Genomic DNA, 21987 nt, shown 5'->3' with positions numbered 1-21987 from the left:
CTTGTTTCTTGGCAGACAGAGGTTACCAGAACACAGTGCAGTCGATACTCCACAAGTGGCTGCACATCCCACAATATTTGCATTCACTCTGACACACACAATAAAGAAAAACACCCTCCATTTGTGGAAGACACAGGTATTTGTGAAAGCCAGCACAGAACCATCCAGGTTTGATTCTTCACTGCCTACTGCTAATTTTGCACATGCCCTGGTTTTCCCTGTGTGGCTCGATGCCAGTGCTTTTTTTAATTGCTGCTGAGAAAAATGCACCTTTTAGCTCACCTCTGCAAGGCAGCTCCTGGCCTGACAGCCTCTGGCTTTGCTGCTCTTATTGTAAGGAAACTACTCTCCTAGAATGCCTGTTCAGCAAAAATAACTTGTGAGTATCCAGCCTCCAAAGTCACAAAGTGTTTTCAGATAGCCTGAGCAGGTTTATTACCCTGCCATACACAAGCTGGCTCTGCTGCTTCCCCTCTAACTCCCATCCCTCCTGCTAAAGTGATGTGTCCCTGTGTAGGCCAGGAGGAAGCCAAAGTTCTCTCCTCTATTTCAAGAGCCTTCCAAGATACAGCTTAAGCCTCATCCTTTTCTCAGACATGAGAAGGATTAAGTCACTCTTTTGCCTCTATTTAAATTCCAGAGGACTGCCACAACTTGGATAAGCCACAAATGCTAATTATTCTGTATTGATTCTGTTGACTTTCTGGGACAAAGGAGGTCTGAAGCTCCAGGACACATTAAGAGCATTACAGAACATCAGCTTTCTTACGCAGGATAAAACAGGTTAAGCAAGAGCAGAGTCTGGATAATGAACACTACATCCAGAAGAGAGTATCTCAGTTTCCATCAAGACCTCTAATGCTTGCAGCAGGAGCAGTAAAAAAGATGAAGAGATACTGAAAAGGAAAAAAAATGAAAAAGCACAACAGGTTTTGCATATCATGGGAGCACTGGAGAGGAGACAAGTGGTACCATGCAGCCAGAGGGACACATGTGTTACATGGACAGTGACTGCTCCCCTTCCCTCCCTTCATTATCTCCTGAATTCCATCCTGCAGATGGAACTTAATCCAGAGTCTGCATTAGATCAAGGCAAAAGACAAAGGAGAAATCAAAGACTTGAGAATCAAGTATGCCACTGCAATACAAGAACTGTGGTATTCCAGCTTGGTAATAATTCCATCCTCTCCTTCCTCCAACGAGAGGAATTGAAAAGCCCAGTTGTGTGTGTAATACTTCTGCACACTGAGAGCATGATCCTGCTGGAGGCTAAAAGACTGTTTATCCACAGATCAGCAGTCACTGTACAAACTTACATGCTCCATTCCATCCATACTCCTCGAATTTGGCTTTGAGAGACTACTCAAGTATTACCAAATGGAGTTACATTAGGGGTGACTACATACCTGATCTTTTGGAGACAGCTAAAGTTCAAATATTTTCCTACAAAACAGTAGAATTCAAATGAATTAAGCCACAATGTTAAGGCAGAATCCATGCACAGCATTAGTGTATTTATGTAAAACCACTTAAGAGTTTAAGGAAAGTAAAACACTGCAAAATGCCAACCTCCATACCACAGCCAAGGGTGTACACATTTTTATTGCAGGTTTTCCCTGCACCAATCTTAAATGTTATTTGATCAACATGAGATTAAGAAAGGTTGAGATTTATAATGCATTATCAGAAGATCAGAATGTGTTAACATTGGAGATGGACACATGCCTGACAAGAAAGGAAAACCCAGGTGTTTCACCAACACAAAAGCAAAGGGTGAGGGGGGAAAAAAAGGGACCAGGTAGGATGGGAGCCTTCACTGCCACTCAAAGTATCCACAGGACTCAATTCCTGTTCAGAGCCAGCACTAGAGCTCAGCTCTGCTGCACAGCTGGCTGCAGTGAGCGCTGTAAGTGAGGGCAGCCACCTTCCTTCTTTTACATACATTAAGAGCCTGTAACAAAAATGCTGCAAAGCGTGGAAAGGCTGCAAGGGTGAGTTCTGCTGTACAAGGCAGTTCAGAACAAGTCCCAGCTGCTGTCAAATCGATTCAATTTAAGAGAGTTCTCGCTGGCAGCTCTGCACCAAACAAGCAGCAAAGGCTGAAGGCAGTGGATGGAGCTCAGCAGTGATTTAAGACTTCGAGAGACTCCTAGGCTCCTACTGGAATCAGACCTGAAGTGTGAGTGCTGAGCTTTGCTGGGATTCTCTCAGGAGGCACTCAGCCAGCCATATGCTTCTTTAAGAGATGCATCTGCACAGCACAAAAACTGTCTTGGGTCTGGAAAAGCATCCAGGACTTGCAAGCTGTGCCACTGGCATCAGTGACTGCACTGGCTTGTGTGCCCACCCAGGGCACACAGCTGGAATCCAGATGTGCTGCCCTCCCTGCCCTCTAGGGCTGGGCACCCCAAGTTGTTTGGGGGTCTCTAAACCAGCAATTCCACATCAACATTGGGGCAAGCTCAGGGAAACCACTGGGGGTGACAGGGAAGACTCGGAAGAGCTTCAAAACCCAAAGATCACAAGATGTACAGAACTTTGCATGAGCTGGACTCTTAAGAACGTCTCTTAAATTCCATAAGTGCTTTTATTACTCCCTAAGAAACAGAAGGTGCCAGAACACCTCCTAAAACCCCACACTAAGTCCCAAACCAGGATGGTGTTGGGTGAACACCTGGAAGCTGGATTCGGTAGCCCAAAAATGCCTGACTGACACAGTGTGAAGTTCTCACCATCTTCATCTGACTTCACTCCAATGATGCTGAAATATTTACTCTATGGTAGCCTATACACATTAAATTTAAAACTCCTATCACTTCAGAAATGTTCTGTTTTTAAAAGCAGCATTTTTGTCAAAGCAATAATGTCTATGGAAATTAGGGCCCAGCATAACAGCACAGCTCTCTACTGAGCAGCAAAGTCCGTGACAGAAAAACCCATCCAAGGCTTTCTAACCACATTCATCACGTCAGCATTCAGGCATCTTAAACTGATAAACAATATTAAAAAAGAAAGTGTAGATTATCTCAAGGCAGAATTTTTATCAGCATCTTTATCATCAACACAGATCAGTGTGCCATTTTAATTCACATCTATTCCCACAGAAACAGATGCTTTCATTAAAAGGGCTATGCAAGAGCCCTTTCAGTATATAGATACTTGCTAAAAATGAATTTCAGAGTCATGTGAAAATACACATGTTCCTTTCCAAGCTTGGATCCTTGATGGGAATACAAAGCTGTGGATCATCATTATTAATAGGCAAATTCATCACGAAAACACATCTCCATTCTGTAAATTGCAAGTGTGTCAGGAGTAGAAATATCCTTCGCGGGTAGTTCTGAAGACAAATGATTTCTCCCAGCAGATATTGAATAGATAAGCCAGGCACTTTCCTGCCCAATCACTTTCCAAGCATCAGAGATGTTCAGAGAAGCTTAGGAAAGAGAAGCAAAATAGTGCAATTAAGGCTGAGCAAAACACTCTTGTGTGTTTATCACATTCCCCTAACTGCACTGAACACAGACACAAGGGTGCAAACTAAGCATTTCACAAGTTATGGGTCCACCAGGTCCAAATCCAGCAGTTGGGACCTTCTCTGAAGACCCCAAGATTCAAACCATGCTGGCCTGCCAGAGTTCCCTGAGGCAGAGCAGGCCCACAGCCTGCTCAACCACCTCCCTCACCTTGAAGCTGTGCCATACCAGCACAGGTCAGGTTAAAATCTAAAACAAACAGAAACACAACCCCCACCCCCAAACAGACCCACCCTGCTGTGGTGCTCAAGCACTTGAGGCCAAAGAGAAGATGGAAACCAGGGAAAATAAAAAGCTGTCCTGAAGTGATGTGTGCCTGGAATGCCTGCTCTGAACCAGCTCCCAATGGCTTTTCTCCATTTGCTGCCAAGCACCTCTAATGCAATCCAGACAGTCAAGGACACAGTCAGAATGTTAATATGAAAGCATTAAAATTCCCATTGAAATGGGACCTGTCAGGCTACTTTATGTAACATGATTTATCGTTTCCAAATGTAGTAACAAGGGATTTTATTGTACAAGAGCATGTGGTACACAATGGGGCTCCGGGTCCGCATTCTGCACTCGCCAAACTACAATTCCTGACAATGTTTCTGCTGGTACATGGCTGAGTTACTGGTGTGTGCATGAAAGGGGAGCTGAATGCATTAGAAATTGATGGGGTACAGAACAGACTGAAAATGAGAGCTCTCTGCACTTCCCTGTGCATACTGAACAGAGCCAGACACCTCCGACCACTGCTGGCTCATGGAAAGGAGCCCAACTGCCCCCAGCCTTCAGGGCTCCTGCACCAGGCAGTAAAAATGGATTGTCAAAAGCTGAAGGATGCTTGTATTTCCAGTCTTACACATGAGTCAGGTAACTGATGTCTTCTGCAAGATCAGGGCACACTGAGAGCACACTGGAAACTGCTGGTTACACTTCCAGGGCACGGTCTGTGCTTTCTACCCTGCTAAACCCCAAACCCCTTCAAAGCCTGGCCTCAAAGGCACCAAATCCAGCGTTTGCCATGTGTAACACAGAGCTGACAGCAAGGCAAACTGCCCAAGTCCTGTGCTAATGACACTCAGAGGGTTACAGCACAGAGCACATACCTGTCCCAACCAAGTTTGTGGATTCCTGTGCCAGTGACACATTTTCTTTCTAAAACAGAGAAATTTTTTAGCTGTCAGCCCACTGGGCATTTTTTAATGCATTTCAGTAGTTTAGATATCCATGTAGTTTTTATTAGAGTTATGTTAACTTTGTGGCAGAGCTGGGTAGCACAAAACAGAAAAGCAGAGATGATGGCTGTACCTACAGTGGGAGAGGAATCTCACCAGCTGCCAGTGCAAAGGCAATGCCAGGATAAACTGGTAGCAGTGTCAAAAAATACACAGCTTCATCCTTTTTACTTGGAGCAAACTGCAACAGGTCAACATGCACCCACACAAGACCATGGAGTTAGACCCAAAAGACTGTTTCCATTGTATTTTCTGATATTTCTTACTAACTTCTTCATTGATTGCACTATTAATCTTGACATCATTCAGTTCGATGGTTTGCTCTGTCTTCTTGCCCAGCCTAAGTCTGGAATCGATGCTCAACTAAATTCAAATATGCTTTAAAATTTGTTTAATTAATAAAATACACACCAAGAATGTATGATCTGTGGCAGTCAGGCAAAGATCTGGGTCTTGCCATCAGTGAGTTATATTAAAAACTTAGCTGCAACTGATGTAGTGAATTTACTGCATTCCAGGCAGTTGATCTGACAACCAAGACCTTGGACTATTCTGCTTTCACAAAGGTACTCAGAATCAATAATGAATTTAGGCCTTCCCCTCCCAGCTCTGCCATTCAGCACCAGCAGCAAGAATCAGGCTTACTCCATGTAATAAAACCCAAATGCAAATAGGCATCCGTGCTATTTCAATCCTGGAGGGATCTGCAATGCAAGTTTAAAAAGGGAAACTATTTTCTTTTGGAACTGTGAGCAAAAGCCATAATGGAAAACAGCTCTCCCCAAGCGAAGTGGGGGGGGGGGGGAACCAGAGAATCAGATGCTACAATTAAGGAATTAACAATTGGGATTTCAAAGGATGTAGCTTATAAACCAAGAGGCTGGGTCATGAAGCGGCTGATGACGTTCAGTGGACGCAGGTAATGAAAGCCCATCTCAATTACCATCCACAGAAAGAGACTCCTGCCACTAGCCATGACTTCTCTTGCATTTTCAAGAGCAGTCCAGAAGGTCAGAAGTGGCTGAGCTGCAGACTGCCAACACTGGGGGGATACTTGGGGTAAGACAAATTACACAGCTCCCTTGTTCCTGTCCTTCTGCTTGCAGGACACACCACTGACCACTGTCTGACACAATGCTGGCCTTAATGTAAAAGATTTAGTCTGACCAAGCTGCTCTTGAAAATGACAAGAGAAGCTGTACTAGATGAAAAAGGAAATCATACACACACCAATCTAAGAAAAAGGGGATTCAAACTTCTGTAACGAACTACTGAAAAAGCAAATCTTGCCCTTCTTTTAAGGGCATAATCACAGGATTCATCATCTTGCCAGCAGATGCAGTGGGGGTCAAGAGATCCTACAATTCAGTTTTTTGCCAAAATACGTTATTCAGCTGAAAACTTCTGCCACACGCCATAACACAGCTGCCAATGCTGCCAGACTTACAGACCTTCAAGGACAGGCACAGAGAAACAGTTAAACTCTGGGTCCAAAACACTAAACTTTGAGTTATAAACTGTCTAGAAAAGTCTTGTTATTGCCAGAGATCAGAAAGAAAGCCCAAAAGCTAGAGGAAGTCACTGAAGAGAAGGAATTTAAAGTTAAAAAAGAAATCTGTCTCAAGACAGTTCTGTGCTTCAGCCTTGCCAGTCTATTCCTCATCCAATCTTCTCTGAATTTTTACACTTGGCCAATAACTACCTCTTACTCTAGCACTTGGATAGGATTTACGATGCACTGCAAGTGCTGTGCAATTAACAGATTTAATGCCCAATTCACTTCCTCCTTCAAAGGGAGACTGGAGGAAAGCATCCCAGGAGCTGTGGGTATATCATACATATACATGAAATGACATTTCCTCTGCCACTACTCTAAGTCAGCACATCCCTACTCTTCCTGCAGATGTATCAAACCATTTTCACTGTTTAGATTCCCAACTATTAGTCATTCTTCAGCTTAATCACAGAGGGGTTTACAGTATGGATTTTTACACACCATCCCACATTTTCACCATAATTTATCAATTGCTTTTTCCACTCCATTTCACTGAATTTCTAATCTCATTTCCCCAACTACACTGTCTACAATCATAACATAACAGTGACTTTAAAAAATGCAGTATGCTCCACTAATTTCACAATGTGCCAAAGGAGATAACAGAGGGAATACATTCTTCCCATCTCAGCATGATTACTTTAACTTGCCTATCAGAGACAAAAGCACATGGCTGAGGAGGAGGACAGGCATTGCTGTGAGAGGAAGTCAGAGCTCTGCACTCTCACGTGGCTATCTGACCAACTTTCAACGAGACAAATGCCACCAACTCCTCCATGCAAGACCGAGCATTTACCTCTTGCACATGCTTAATTACCCTCTGGTGGCTGCTCCCTTCGGAGTCGTGCTGACGGCTCCCTCCAATCCAGCAGCACATTTGAGAGATTACTGCTGATGCTTCACAGACTCATAAAACACCCTGCTCAAAGGAGTTTTGAGTGGCACAACTTCGTGCTTTGCTTCCCAGCTGCAGTCTGAAGTTCTACAAAATGTCAATGCTGAGCACAAGCTACTTTCACAAGCAATTAAGACAGACTACATGAATACCTAGCTCAGCCTGCAGGCTACATCAGACTTGCCTTTCAGTTTTGTTCAATTACTTTGCCCTTCTCTTTGGTAAACAGAAATCCTTGTTTTCCTTTCTCTCTACCACACACTGCATCTGTTCTCCAAATCCCACCACCCCAACCCACACATGGCAGCCCCTGGACCAGTTTTGCTCTATGTTGAAATCACTTTGGCCAAAAGATTTGAAGGTAAAGTATCTAAAGCAGCAAGGTTCCTAAATAAGTGTTACTGTCTAAAAAAGGTATCTCTGAACTCAGTTGCGTCTCAAACAAGTTCAAAAGCATAAATAAGACCTCAAGTCCCCCCATTAAGATTTCTTCAGACAATTTTACTTGCCACAGTGCTACAAGCCACACGCTTTGCTTAAGTTGTTGCCATTTCTGCAACTTTATTTCTGAAATCAGCTTCAACAGTATTGAAGTTAAACAATTACATATAGTCTTGTCTATAATCTTACCATATCATGATCTCACCTCTCAACACATCAAGTACCTCAGCTTAAAACCCACTGGAATAAGAGCAAAGGGGCAATGGAGGGGAAGAAAGTCCAGGATTACACCATGATGCCCTCAAATGCAGAAGCTCATCCGCATGACATGACACTTACTCCAACTGTAGAAACACTCTCAGGCTTCAGACACTGTGTGCACATTCAGTGCCTAAACACTGGAAAAGAACTGCTCCAAGCCCAATATTTACACCAAATTGCTCTCAGATTTTTTACTACATATTTAACTTCATACATCACTTCTGCTCAAACCAAGTAGCAACAATAATCAACTTGATTCTACAATTTATGCTTTCAACTACAAAGACGACACAGTTAAAGTTTCCAAGAGACAACAGAAGTGAAGTAGAACTTTCTGCATAAGCCCAGCTACATTATGTAAACTGAGATTTGAATTTCTCTACAACACAATGTCAATAGTCATAAAAGAGAAATAGAAGCAGTGCCAAGGGATTAACACTTTATGATGATAACACTTGCTGGGAAGACTGGAGATCAGTTTTAAGGTAAGTATCATTGGTGATTTAAGAAGGTTTCATCCCACCTCATGACAAACCTTTCAGGACCACTTGTTATTGCTCAAATCCTGTTTGGGACAAAACAGAATTCACAGAACCACCAGGTTCAAAGAGACCTTCAAGATCATCGAGTCCAACTCAGCCCCAACACCTCAACTAAACCCTGGTACCCGGGGCCACATCCAGGCTTTTTTAAAACATATCCAGGGATGGTGACTGCACCACCTCCCCGGGCAGCCATTCCAGAACTTTATCACTCTTTCTGTGAAAAACTTTCTCCTAATATCCAACCTGAATTTCCCTTGACACAGTTTAAGACTGTGTCCTCTACTTCTGTCAGTGCTGCCTGGAGAAAAGAGACCAACCCCACCTGACTACAACTACCTTTCAGGAAGTTGTGGAGAGCGACAAGGCCACTCGAGTCTCCTTTTCTCCAGGCTGAACACCCCCAGCTCCCTCAGTGGTTTCTCTCAGGGTTTGTGTTCCAAGCCCCTCACCAGCCTTGTTGCCTCCTCTGGATGCGCTCGAGCGTCTCAATGTCCATCCCAAACTGAGGGGCCAGAGCTGGACACAGTACTGAAGGTGCAGCCTCACCAGTGGCCAGCACAGAGGAACAAACCAGCTTTGAGGGACATGGCTTCAATTCCCAGTATTTAGCTGTCCCCATGGAGTTACAGCCCCGAAGGGAGCCAGCAGAGCGGGGTACTCACGTTGCCCATGTACTCGGAGAGCAGGTCCTGCAGGGCCTGGCGCACAGCGTTGCACTCAGCCACGATGCGCTCGCGGCGGTCGTCGCGCGTGCAGGACGAGTCGGCCATCAGGGCTGCCCCGCTGATGATGCTCTCCAGCCTCTCCTCCAGGGATGGCCGGAACCGCTCCTCGCTGAATGTCGAGGGGTCCACGATGATTTGTTTCTAGAAGGAGAAAGTTCTGCAAATCAGTCATCAGCCCAAGTAATGCCTTAGGATTCAGCTTTTATATTTTTCAAATCCTGTAGTGCTTTATAGTGTATAATTCTTAAACTCCTTATACAGTGTTAGCTACTGTCTTCACATTTTGGTCGGACAATTCCTCTCTGGGCTTGAAACTCAAGGACATCTCACTGTCTCAGCCCCAAGATATGTAAATAACAGTGAATGGGGGGGGGGGGAAGTTGGAGTAAATTACTTCATTACCTGAAACTGTAATTGGAGGATCAACCCATGATATGTAAATGGACCAAACTTATAATTATCTGAAAAATTCATGGCCATCATCCATCTTGGGTATAGCCCCTCTCTGAGGCTTCTAACTGCCCAACCCAGTATCTACTGAAGGCCTTCAATAAATACCCACTTTTATTCTCTTAATCTTGTCTAGCCTCTGTTCTAGGTAGCCACTCTAAGGCATCAAAGCAGTGTATTATTGTTAAGTCATGCGCACAACCAACACTTAGAGCAACCCCCTGATCAGGCATTAAGAGGCAAACGACACTATTTTGGCACTGAGGAGGATTTTCATGAGTAGTTCTGTAAAATTACTAAGAAGTTTCCCAGCAGATTATATTGCTACTCATTTCTTGTGCTGCTTTGACAGCTAAACAAACTTGGCCATAGGAAGCCTTGTTACATGAATGGCAAAAATCAAATGTGCCAGCAAAAATAAGGTTCAAAGTACAGAACTCTTCCTAACGACATGTCAATTCGGACAGGCCTTCACTAGTTAACTTGTCAGATATAATTATCCCATCATAAACAAGAAAACAAACATCCAAAATTAGCTCTGTATATTGTGTTCTGTTGCCCTACTTTGCAGTCTTTCTTCTCTTCAGTGTTAAGCAGGTAAATACAACTCTGTTCTCGAAAATTCTCCAAGTGAAACATCAACATAAAGGTTTCAAACCACACAGAAATCAATTTCTTCACGGCAGAAAATATCCACAGGTTTCTCTTGCCAGAGTGTTAGCAAGCACAGCTCATACCAACAGACTCAGGGCTGAAACAGCAGCACTGATGCATCTGCTCTTGAGGGGCCAATACCACCACCCATGGAAGCTCCCCAGGAAAAGACTGCACAGTATTTATCACTTTTGAGTCCTTTTAGGTGATTTGTTTAAACAGGTCTGTAATTTAATAAAGAAAAATAATTCAGCCATTTCATGGTCTGGTCATTTGTTTAGGGTTAGGCTTGATTATTTTAGGGGCAGAATTTTTCAATTCTAAAGGAAGCTCTAAAGCTTTTTGAAATGGGAATTTTTTCAGCCAGTTTGTGTTCAAACTAACCTCATCAGTCACATCACAACCACCTCCTTCTAACAGCCAGCACATTTCATATCCCTACAGAGTAACCACATAGCCATCACAGCAGGATGAGAACATGGCATGTGCTGTCCAACACATTCCCTCCTCTTTCTTCCTGAAACTTTTAGCCATTGGCTAATACAATGGTAGTGTGCTACCACTCCAGAACTGCACCACCAAAAAATGAGATAACAATCAGCTTGTTATTGCCTGGTAGCCATTTCATATTTTACCATCACTGGAGTATCTGAGGGCATGTGTGCTCAAAGCCTCTATTACGGGAGTGTAATAACACTCAAGCAGCAGCAGGAAATGAAGTGCAAGGATAACATCTGCCAAGAACCTCAACACATTTGTTTTGTCAGCCTCCTTTGGCAGGGATGAGACAAAGCTATCGTGAAGCTGGCCTGCTGATCAGGCACTGCTGCTATTAGAGAGCCTCACAAAGTGGAATTAAAAGCTCAAAAAGCTTCATGTGAACTGCAACACTCAAAAAGTAGTCTGCAGCTGTATATTGGAGAGTTTGTATAGTAAAATAGGGTGATTTATCAGAAATCCCATTAGCTGGCTTGAGCTGTACAAGCCAATCCACCAACTTGTACTGAATTGCTTCTTCACTGCCAGCCCCTGGCATGCTGCTGCAGGGCTGCCTTCCTCTCCCACAGGCACCTGTGAGAACCTGCAGCCCCGTCGGGGCTAACCTGAGGCACACTCTGAAGGCTTACAGAGCCTCTGATGGAATTTCAAAAAGGCGAACTCAAAACTGAAATCAGTCACAAAGATCAAGACAGCTATGACATCCTCTTGTTACCCAAGAGATCACAGGGAAAGGCTTCCCATCAGACACAGGGAAAACTCAATCAGAACTTTATCCTGGCAAGATACACGTGGCAGAAAGGGAGAAACGAGAGTGGTAAGAGCAAAAAGGAGAAAGTGAGCAAAATCTGGCAAAACCACAACTATTAAATGCCTTTTGAGTGATGGCTTTGCAATATTAAATAAAGTTCTAGAGTAAGTTAGTGCTACAGTATTTAAAATTCAGAGGCTGAATCAGGTAGAGACCAAATCCTGGCTTCAAAAGGAAAGTGATCTCAGTAAAAACGCATGGCCGTCCTCAGCAACGTGCTGAATGCAAGATAAAGAACATGACAGATCAGTACAACCTATCAGTATGAAATGACTTCATTTCCAACCAAAGATCATATTAAAACTTCCCACTTCATGTTCCTCTCAAGAGGTAGTTTCAGCAATCCCAAATACATGATTCACTTTTAATAAATCACTTCTGTCACCTCCAAGAATACATTACATAAATACATTATGAAATAATCAATTTCAAACAAACCATCTAATGTAGCAGTAGGCTGCTATTTCAGAGCTAGTTTAACTTGACAGCCTTCCATCACCAAGAACCACATATGTAACTTTCTATATTCCATCAACCCTAGTTTGGAAAATGGCTTTTTTAAAAAAAGCCTACTTTGCCGACAACTTGCTGCACTTCAGTAGAAAATTATCTTCCAGGCAATATCAATAAAAGCAAGCTGTGGCTAACAAACCGGGTGAACAAACAGGAGGGGTTTTTCCCAGCAAGGCTCCGACTCACATCGAAGTTGTTGAGGGCGTAGGCCAGCTCTCCGCCCCCGCCCTGCTGCTGGGCAGCATCGTCGGAGGCGGTGGCCTGGGCGGCGTTGGAGATGCCGCTGACCGCCTGCTGCAGCTGTTTGTAGATCAGGTCCCTGTTGGCCTTGTAGGCAGCGACGTCGGGGTGCTGCAGGCAGGCCTGGGACGCCGTGTACAGGATGGGCACGTTCTTCTGCAGGATTCCTCTGGCTGCCGCCATCTGATCGCGGTGACCCACATCTTTCAACTCCTGTTAGGAAAATTAAAGGGGGAAAAAAAGCATTTGAGAGCATTGCCCACATTCAACATCCACGCACTGTCTCCCCGCATCTTCAAAGGACAGGCAGGTTCTTTGCCTCAAATCTGCTCAAATCTGTCTGCTGAGTATTCCTATCCTTAAGGGCTCAACTAATTGCAAAACACGACAGCTTCATAAAGCCAAAAAACAACACTGCAGGGCAATTCACAACACCACAATTCAAAATCTGACGTTGGATTTTTGTTCCTCTGTAGCATTGGACCAGCATTTTAGAAGCTGTCCTGTCTGGCACTTGCAGATGAGAAGCAAAATCATCTTTAATTTAAACTCTCAGGCTCACAACCAGAATGTTTTCTTTAATCACACCTAGAAGATGGCACTTACTCTCCTCAAGAGACTCAGGTACTTAATTTCAGAAGAACAAATATATCATCTCATTCAACTTCGTGTTCACTTCCAATGAGACAAAATTAATCCAATGACTGTAATTACCACTAATTCAAGATTAGTGAGCAAGTCCATAAGTCTTTTCCCCAAACACTCTGTGCTGTAATTCTCTAAAGCACCATCACCTCTGTTTTGGAACAGAGCACCATGATCAGAGAAAGCCTCTGAGTCCAGCACAAGCAGTAAGTTTATAAAAGGAGGAACAACCACAGTTATTAGCAGCAGCAGCAGCATTTCAAAATTACCTCTTAAATCTAACAAAGAGGCAGTGAAAATGAAGACAAGGACTGCCTTACTGAGAAAAGGGAAAAAAATTCTGTCAGACTCTCTAAAATGAATGGGCAATAGGTGACCTCTGTAAGGTACACACTGAGAAGGGAGGGCACTCCAAGCAGGCACAGAGATTTACAGATTTTGTACAACCATTTCCCATAGTGTGGAACAATCCATCACAAAGCAGTTTTAGAGCATTTATTGCATTGCCATCACAACCCTACTCGCATTTACTGCAATCAGATTTGAGATACATAACTGGCAATCCCTTTTTGACTGTACCCAGCTTATTTTCCAAGACAAATCTGAGCAAAAAAACCCAAGCAGTGTCAGAGGTGCATAAGCAGGTTTTTTTTTGTACGTATCTACAGAACAAAGAGGCAAAAAATGCTCTAAAAGAATTATGCTATTTCTGATAACTTAAACTGCTCACACCTCTGCTTTCTTCTGAAAACTTAACTACTCAAGAATGAGTCACACCAGTGCTGTTGAACAAAACAAATTTCACATGCAATTTAAGGCCAAGCACAAGCTATCCAAACACAGAACATACCCACAACAAACAGGAATTTAAACTCCTCCTCCAATGGACATTTCAGTGCAAGACCAGTGAGCAGCACCACTCACTTCCTCAGGGAAGTTGTAGCTGTGGCCCAGCCATGGCTTTTGCTCCCTGTGCACGTGGACATGTTCAGTCCATCTGCACAAACCACAACAGCAATAGGGTCTAGTGGAGAGTGCCCCAGGACTGGGACACATCCTCAGCTCCTGTCCTCAAGTGCAGCTCTTAAGCAGCAGCATGTCATTAAAGCCCTAAAACACTGACGTTTACAAATGCTACTATGAACAAATTCCATCAGAAGCAGCACCCTAGAGCCAAGCACACTTTCCTTGCTTACCAGGCAAGCTCACAGTTCCTTAACATGGCAGAGCACAACCGAAAGTACTCAGCAATAATGTAAAAAAAAAAAAAAAGTAAAAAGTATTAACAGAACAGACACTTTCCAAGAGCAGTAGCAAGGTATTTTGGAAAAGAAAAATAAGAATTAATACACAGAAGAAAATGGCCACACTATACCTGTTGTCTTTTGGCTGCCATGATGTTAAGCTTGTCCACTTCTGGTTTGAGGGCTTTGTACTGGATACCCAAATCCTGCTCTGTGCCAGCATTTCTTAGTTTCAAGATACCATCTTCCACCTAAAAGAATATATATTCACTTATTTTTCCAAGCAATACAGTCCACAGGTCAGGAGGTAGTTCAGAATGTATTTCATGGCAGTTGAGAAAGCAATCTTCCTCTGCCCCCTGTTATTTTTTCAAGAGAGACACTTTAAAGGCTAATAGGATACAGTGCTTAGCTACTATTTCATAGTCAGCAGCTACTTGAGACAGTCAAGAACACACATCGCAAAGAGCATGAAGGAGTCAAGGGCCCTAGCAAGGCCATAGCAGTGGCCAAAGGCCACAAGGAGAGTCCTCAAAGCTCATTTGCAAAGGAAGATCCAGTATCCAATGTCCTTTCACATCAAATTCTGCACAAACCACTCCCCCATCCTGCTGCCCATGGGAAGGAAAGGTTTCCTCAAACAGTCCACTTTCATTTTATTTAGCCTGCTGAAGCTACTCATCCCTAGCAGCTGCAAAGGAGTATTGGTTACAAGAAAGCCAAATTCTGTAAGATGAAAGAGCTGGCTCTCACGTGCAGCTACAGACCAGGGCTCAGTTAGTTTCTGTACTAAAAGTTCAGAACAGAGTGCAGCTCAATGTCAAAAGCTACTGAGAGTGAGTATAAAAGTGAGTGACACATGCCCACTGCACACATTCTGCTGAGAGGGAAAAACCCCAGACCCCCCCCACTGCAGAAGGAAGTTGCTGCCAGTGCACGCCCCACGGGGTCACACACAGAGTGGGCACCTGGCAGAGCAGCCCCGGCATGCCAGGCACATCAGAGCCCCTCACTTACAACTTTGAGCTGAACAAGCAGCTTGTAGACGTCGGCCATGTCAGCCAGGATGAGCAGGCGGGTGACGGCGGAGAGCAGGGCGCGCGCTGCCCGCACCATGTTCCCGCGCTTCACCGACGAGCAGGGGTCATCTGCAAACTCCCCCGACGCACTCTTCATCAGGTCACCTGCATGGGGGCATAGCAGGGGCTGGCTTCAGCATCACACAGCATCGCATCAGCCACTGGAAAGGTTCCTAAGCCAACCTGAGTCTCTAAAACAAAACCTTTGTGAAATACGGCTGACAGTAAATGCCGCATGTGGCTACCTCTGAGTACAGCTACTGAATGGCATTGGGCCAGAGGGGTTTGTGCAGGGAGGAAGGGCTGGGAAATCACACTTTGGTCCTTATTTCCATTTGTACAGGTGTTTCAGCATGCCAGAATTCTCTAGAGAGGTGAATTCAGCCCGCTTTTGCAGGGCTGCAGTTATTTCCCAAGCTCCGATGCTTTCAAAGTCTGAGCAAAAGCTTTGATTTGTGTGCGTGTAGGAGTTAAGCAGAAAGCAGCAGAAAGCCCTGTAAACACACAGCGAGCTGCCACAGCTCCTGGGACCGTAAACAACTCGGAGCGATGACCTGGCTGGATATGCCCTGGTTGGAATTCAAAGCCAGGCAGCGCTTCGTAAAACGCTTCAACATTTCATAGCCTGTGGGGCTGCATCTGGTGCAGGAGCAAAGAATTTGGGTTTCAGATGCTAACAATGCCATTGGTTAACGATGAAAAGCAAAGGCCACTTTGCACAGCTAGAGCAATTCCTCCAGAAGGCATTCACAAAGCATGAAAGTAATGCCTGCATATAATCAGAGGAGTAAATTTTGGATTTCTCCCTCACTTTTTGGGCCAGCTTCCAGTACCACAGCTCCTACACAACAGTAAGTTTTGGAATCCACATTGTTATCCTTGCATCTCTCTGCATCTCAGAAACACTGAGAGAACAGCTAGGACTTAGTTCAGAAAATGGTAGGGCCTCAGGGTCAGGGATCTGCAAGCAGCAAGAGATGACCAGAAAGCAGATTGCTATAGCTAGGTGCTGTTTCAGAGGCTTCGCAAAAACCTGTATGAAAAAGTGTCCATATGGCCAAATGCCAAAATAAAAATAGCCTGTCTCAGATGAGACTAAAAAACCTCCACCAGCGTTTGACAAGTGACAGCTGACAGTGAGTCCCATGGAGCCCCCCACACCAAACAGGGCAAGGGCTGCACCAAAATCTCTGCCTGATGCGATCCCAGGAGGCTCCACTTATTTAACAGCTTATTTTTATATGCTCAGAAATGCCAACAGCTGGAGAGCCTGGGGCTAACCATCCCCATACATAATATCTTGCCCAGGAAGTTTCCCCCACCCAGGCACTCTACACCTTCACAGCTAAATTCAGCCCAAGAACAGCTGCCAGCCTGCCCAAGCAACCACACCAAGATACTTGACTTTGTTCAAATGCTCCCCGCTATGTAACACCCTTCCATCATCTTAAATAATACAATCAAGTGCACCACATAACATTTTAAGATAAAAATATGCTACTTCTGTACTGGGACACATCAAAAAAGCTTCTGTCCAAGTACAGGCCAGCTCTGAGTATCAACCCAAACCTATCCCCTACCCAGCTCTGGTGAACACAACTCATTACTTTAACAGAGGTTAAGAACTCCGGATTTCCAGATGAGTGAGAGATGATGTACCACTAATGCTGTGAGCTTCAAACAGCCAGGAGATTACAAAACCCCAACACAGCTGACATAGCCCTTTCTTTATTCCTTCTGGAACAGGCTAATAATAAAAGTCATCACCACAAGTATGAAATCCATTGACAATCTCAGGATTTAAGGATATATATTTACAAGAGCATGAAGCAACACAATAAAAGAGAATGGCTTCAAACAGAGTAGGGTTAGATGAGATATTGGGAAGGAATTGTTCCCTGGGAGGGTGGGCAGGCTCTACCACAGGGTGTCCAAAAAAGCTGTGGCTGCACCTGGATCCCTGGAAGTGCCCAAGGCCAGGTTGGACACTGAGGCTTGGGGCACCCTAGGATAGTGGAATGTGTTCCTGTCCATGGCAGGGGGTGGGACTGGATGGATTTAAGGTCCCTTCCAATCCAGGCCATTCTGTGATATGCCAGAACCAAAACTGAGTACAAATATTTCCTTCCTTATTTACTTATATATAAAATTCCCAGATTTTCAACTCCCAAAATATTGTTTTCATTTATTTTCTATTTAAAACAACTTATTGAAGAGGCCACTTGCTTCACGTGAAACTCAGAAATTGCTAACAAAGTTAAAAGCCAAAATTATCCTCTACCCAACTCTTAAACTGCAACCTTTCAAGCCAGTCATAAAATAAAATACTATTCCTATTTATTTTAACAAGAGATTTTAAAAGATTTAGTGAGTTTCAAACAGCCTGTCAGGGTGTCAAAAGATAACCAGCTTCCCAAAATTAAAAGCAGATTATATTTAAAGTTGTTGCATATATATACATTTCTGCCAATTAAGGGAAGCTGACTTTCAGACTTCTTTTATAAAGGGAAAGTATCCTGGGGTAGTTCTTTTAGCTGGATTCAAAGGGCAAGAGACCACTCTGGCCTAGCTTCAATATGCAGGTACTGCACTGTGTGTGCACATCAGCAGTTCCAAGGGGATCCTCTGGAAGAAAGATTTTAAGAGTTAAAATAACAGTGGAGAGGAGTCCAACCGTGAGACTCGGGTTATAAAGCTGGTACAAATTCTTACATGAGTAGTCTGTTTCTCCAATATAACCTTAGATCCTCATTAGGTATTAGAAGGAAAAGAAAATAAAACAGAGCTGAGAAAAGAAGAGGCAACAGTAGCCATCCTATGATCATGTCAATAAAGCACTAAGAATTCACTTAGAGCTAATGGAACAAAGGCCATTTTAGAAATGGTCAGACTCCAATACACCAAAAGAAAATTCCCATTTTCCAGTCTCTTTCCCCCAAGCCCACAGGGTGTGACAACACTTCCAGGCAGCACCATTAACCCTGCTCCCAGCGTGGAACAGGATAACTGTGGGCAGAACTTGCTCCACACCACAGATAGAAGGGCACAGCAGCGGGCAGGACACACCCAGGACACGCTGGCACTGCTGCTCCTCTGCCAAGCTGGGCATTCGTGCCCACACATCACCTCACACCCTTCAGCACTTCAGCTCAGAGCTGGCCCCAGGCTGCTTGTGCCAGGGACACACCAGTGCTACCAGGCCATTCCCTCCTGCTCACAGCACCCCACCACACTTCCCCAGAGATTGCCATTCCCCACCAAATGAAGGCAAGCAGGAAATCAGAGTTTCAAGTCTCTACTGTTCTGGATACTGAAGTCCTATCTCACCAATAATGCCACCTTCAACACCCACCAGCAGCGTCACAACGGGCTGTCACGGCTTTCTGCTCTAACGGATGAAGCCCCACACCACCTTTTGCCATATCAACACAGGAGTTGATACTTATGGCAACAAAAGCTTCTGATAATTCCTTAATCTTGTCTTCAATTAAATCCATATACTGCCTACAACACTCGTACAGTTTGCCAACAGCCACCTCGGAGCTCCCTCAGGTTATGGCTTTTCAAAGTGGCACACTCCTAAGGCTTTGTTGCAGGAAACCAACTGAACTCATTGTACCTTTCTAAGAAATTTAGCTAACTGGTCACAACAGGATTTTGAAGTTGAATTTTACAAGAAGAATTCAGTATTTAACTTTGAGATGTTCCACAACTGGCCTCCTCTTGCTCCTTGGAAATCCTGAAGTCAGACATCCTCTGTGATGTACAGTTGAAGATACTGTTTTCCTCTTTCATAATTCATCTCACTGATCAGTTCTGAAGAACCCTTCACTTAGAAGGACAAAGCAGAAGGACACAGAGCTGAATCAGTTGGTTCATTCCCCTGCATTTGCAACCTGAGCCATCAAAACATTCATTCCTTCTCTTACCTCAAGCCCTATACACAGGCTTAGACTTTTCAATGTTAAGCGTTAATTTTTGGTCTGTTATGTAAAGTTGCCATAGAAGACACACAACAGGAGAGCACAGTGAATTCCCTGGATCCCCACGCTCACATGCAGATACAGAGACAGAGAGCTGTAGCCATCAACATTCCAGGGAATCAGGAACAGCCCTGCTAGTGTGACCCAAAAGAAATCTCCCTCTTGTTTGGAGCCCAGTTTGGAAGCTGCCTCAGTGCCAAGCACCTGGGTAAGGGATTGGTTAAGTTCTAAAACACCTCCCAACAGCACCAGAGGAGCTGGGCAGGACCAGCGCTGCACCTTCTGTTATCCAGCAAACCTCTGATGGCAGAAATGCCTGCAACAAACACTACAGCAATGCTGAAATTCAAGATGCTCACATCAAATGCTTTCCAAATACCAAGTCTTTTCAATAACCACAGAGGGATCTATTCTGAAAAACACTTTGATTCCTTATCTCCACTTTTCTGCTCAAAACCTTAAAAAGTTTCATTACTTTATAAGGAATCAAAAGTACAAAGTTTTAAAGGGCCAGGAATCCTACTGTAGGATATTTCATTAAGTTACTTGCTGTAATTTATTCTTCCATGGTAAAAAACAAGAAGATTTTGAAGATCCACTTACATTGATTTAGTAGGCAGCCATGCTATTATTCATTCAAAATAGCTCTTTTCAGTTCTTTGTTTTTACCCCCAACAAATGGGATTTTATGAACAAGCATGCTCACTAAAATCATGTACTCTCTCAATCTTCTTCTTGCTAGGCTAAAAAAAATTTTTTTAATTTTCTCTGATGAGACAAGTTATCTATTGTCCTAATCATCTTCATAATCCCTGTCTACATTCATTCATCTTTTTTTATTATGGTAACTAAACCTCTCCCTACTCTAAATAGAGGCATTATTAATGCTATTTTCCTGTCCTCCACTGAAGATTAATTGTGCTCTACATCCATAATCCCACTGCCAGCTCATCATCACCCTGCTGCTGACCACAACGCCCAAATTCTCCTCTCCACTCATGTCCCTGTTGCAAAAGATTTGCCGAGTACATGTACAGGCTTTGCATCCCACTTTCCTTGTTTCTCCAGTTCACAAATTCAACTGGTCTGACACAATACGGGGAAGCTTCTGAGGTGCACAGAGTGTACACAATCACATGCATTGGGAGGTTGTATCTCCCTGCTGTTACTAGCACTGCTGAGAACTGCAATCCTCCTGGGCACTGGCAGCAATAACTCTTCCCTCTGTTCTAGCTCATTTTTCACCACTTGCTTCTCCTTTCCTCAAAGGCTAGTTTGACTTTTAATTTCTTCACCAAGAGCTGCTCTGCTAAACCTGGCCAAACACTGGCCCCATGATGCGGCACAGCTTTGACCCTGAGCTGTGATGCAATGGTGTCCCCACAGAGCATGGTGAGCACCACCTGTGTCCAGGAGATTCACTGCAGTTTGACCACCCACCAGCCTGAGGAAACAGGCACAGCCACCCCTGCTACACCAGAACCCACACAAGCTGCAAACAGCAAAAAGGGAGGAAGAAGTGAAGCAACATTAAGGTGGGAAGTTATTCCACTCCAGCACCTCAGTTATGAGCTTCACCTCCTCTGTCAAACCCAACAGAGCAGGGAGGTTTTGGTATCAAGCCTATGTGTAGTCTCAGAACCAAGAAGGAGCCAAGAAACATAGGAAAGGGTTATCTGGAAGGTTTTTTATCAGTCTCTCCTTCCCACCAGCCTCTCACTGCAATATTCAGCTACAAATCCAGCTCAGGGATGTTTTCAATCCCAAGGGCTGAGTAGAGCTCCCTCTCACCAGCATCACTGAGCAATTTGGAGGCACCCACAGATGAGCACTAACTCTCAACTTAGCAGCAGTTGAGCACCAACAATTAAAGCTTGGAGTCAAAGGGGGCTCTCTTACTGTTTGTTGTTGTTAAATTAAGCCAACTCAATTAGCCCCTTATATTGCAGCCTTCTTACCTTGATCTTTCTTTGGTCTATCAGCCAGGCTCATCCAGAACTTAGAACCATTTCCAACTAATATTTCACCACTCTGCAACTTCAGCTACAAACAAGTAATTAATGCTAATGAGTTTTCCCCTTTTTGCAGCAGCAGCCGTCACCATTAATACCACTTGACTGGGTTTCACTGAAGCATAGAAAAGACTCATGACTGGAAGAATGATAAATGATTTATGAGCAACAATATTTACTAGTGCATATTTTAGAGTAAGTCAGCTCCATAGGCTTTTCTTGCAGGTCTGCTCCAAGAAAGTAAAAAAGAAAATTATAAAAATCAACATTAGATGTGAGGAAGGAAGCCTGGAATATTTAATCAAGGTCTTCACATTCTGTTTGTTGTTGTTTACATTTCACATATTCAAGAAACACATCTCTGTTGAGTCAACACTTGGCTCTTCCTCCTACAGTGCTGGTCTGTATACAGGCAGATATTGAAAAGTTATTGACATATTTCAGACATAGTCCCATAAAATTCAGGCAGCTGCAGGGAGCACATTCACTTTTGAGCCTAAACTGAGTTTTTAAATGCTCTTCAAAGAATTAGCCCTTCTGCTTCTCTTCTTAATCTCTGCTTGGGACATCCAATTTCCAGACCTAGCCAGTTACATTACTGCTCAGGGATGCCAGCCAGGCAAGCTAAGAACCCACAAGTTGAGAGGCACTGTCATTAGAAAGAGCAGCAAAGAGAA

General features: G+C 44.0%; 1 protein-coding gene across 1 annotated transcript in view; it reads right to left on the bottom strand.

Annotated features, from left to right (window-relative positions):
* CTNNA1 (catenin alpha 1) overlaps positions 1-21987 on the bottom strand; it is a 117125-nt gene that overhangs the window by 76152 nt on the left and 18986 nt on the right. Inside the window, exons 4-7 of the mRNA XM_038149808.1 lie at positions 15254-15420; positions 14368-14487; positions 12294-12560; positions 9119-9322 (exon numbers count right to left, since the gene is read on the bottom strand). Coding sequence (XP_038005736.1) covers positions 9119-9322; positions 12294-12560; positions 14368-14487; positions 15254-15420 — 758 coding nt within the window. The remainder of the gene's footprint in view (positions 1-9118; positions 9323-12293; positions 12561-14367; positions 14488-15253; positions 15421-21987) is intronic.

The sequence above is a fragment of the Motacilla alba genome, chromosome 13 (genome assembly GCF_015832195.1).
Source record: "Motacilla alba alba isolate MOTALB_02 chromosome 13, Motacilla_alba_V1.0_pri, whole genome shotgun sequence".
NCBI classification, from domain to species: domain Eukaryota; kingdom Metazoa; phylum Chordata; class Aves; order Passeriformes; family Motacillidae; genus Motacilla; species Motacilla alba.
The sequence above is the reverse complement of the archived record's forward strand: the minus strand, read 5'-3'. Positions and strand labels throughout refer to the sequence as shown.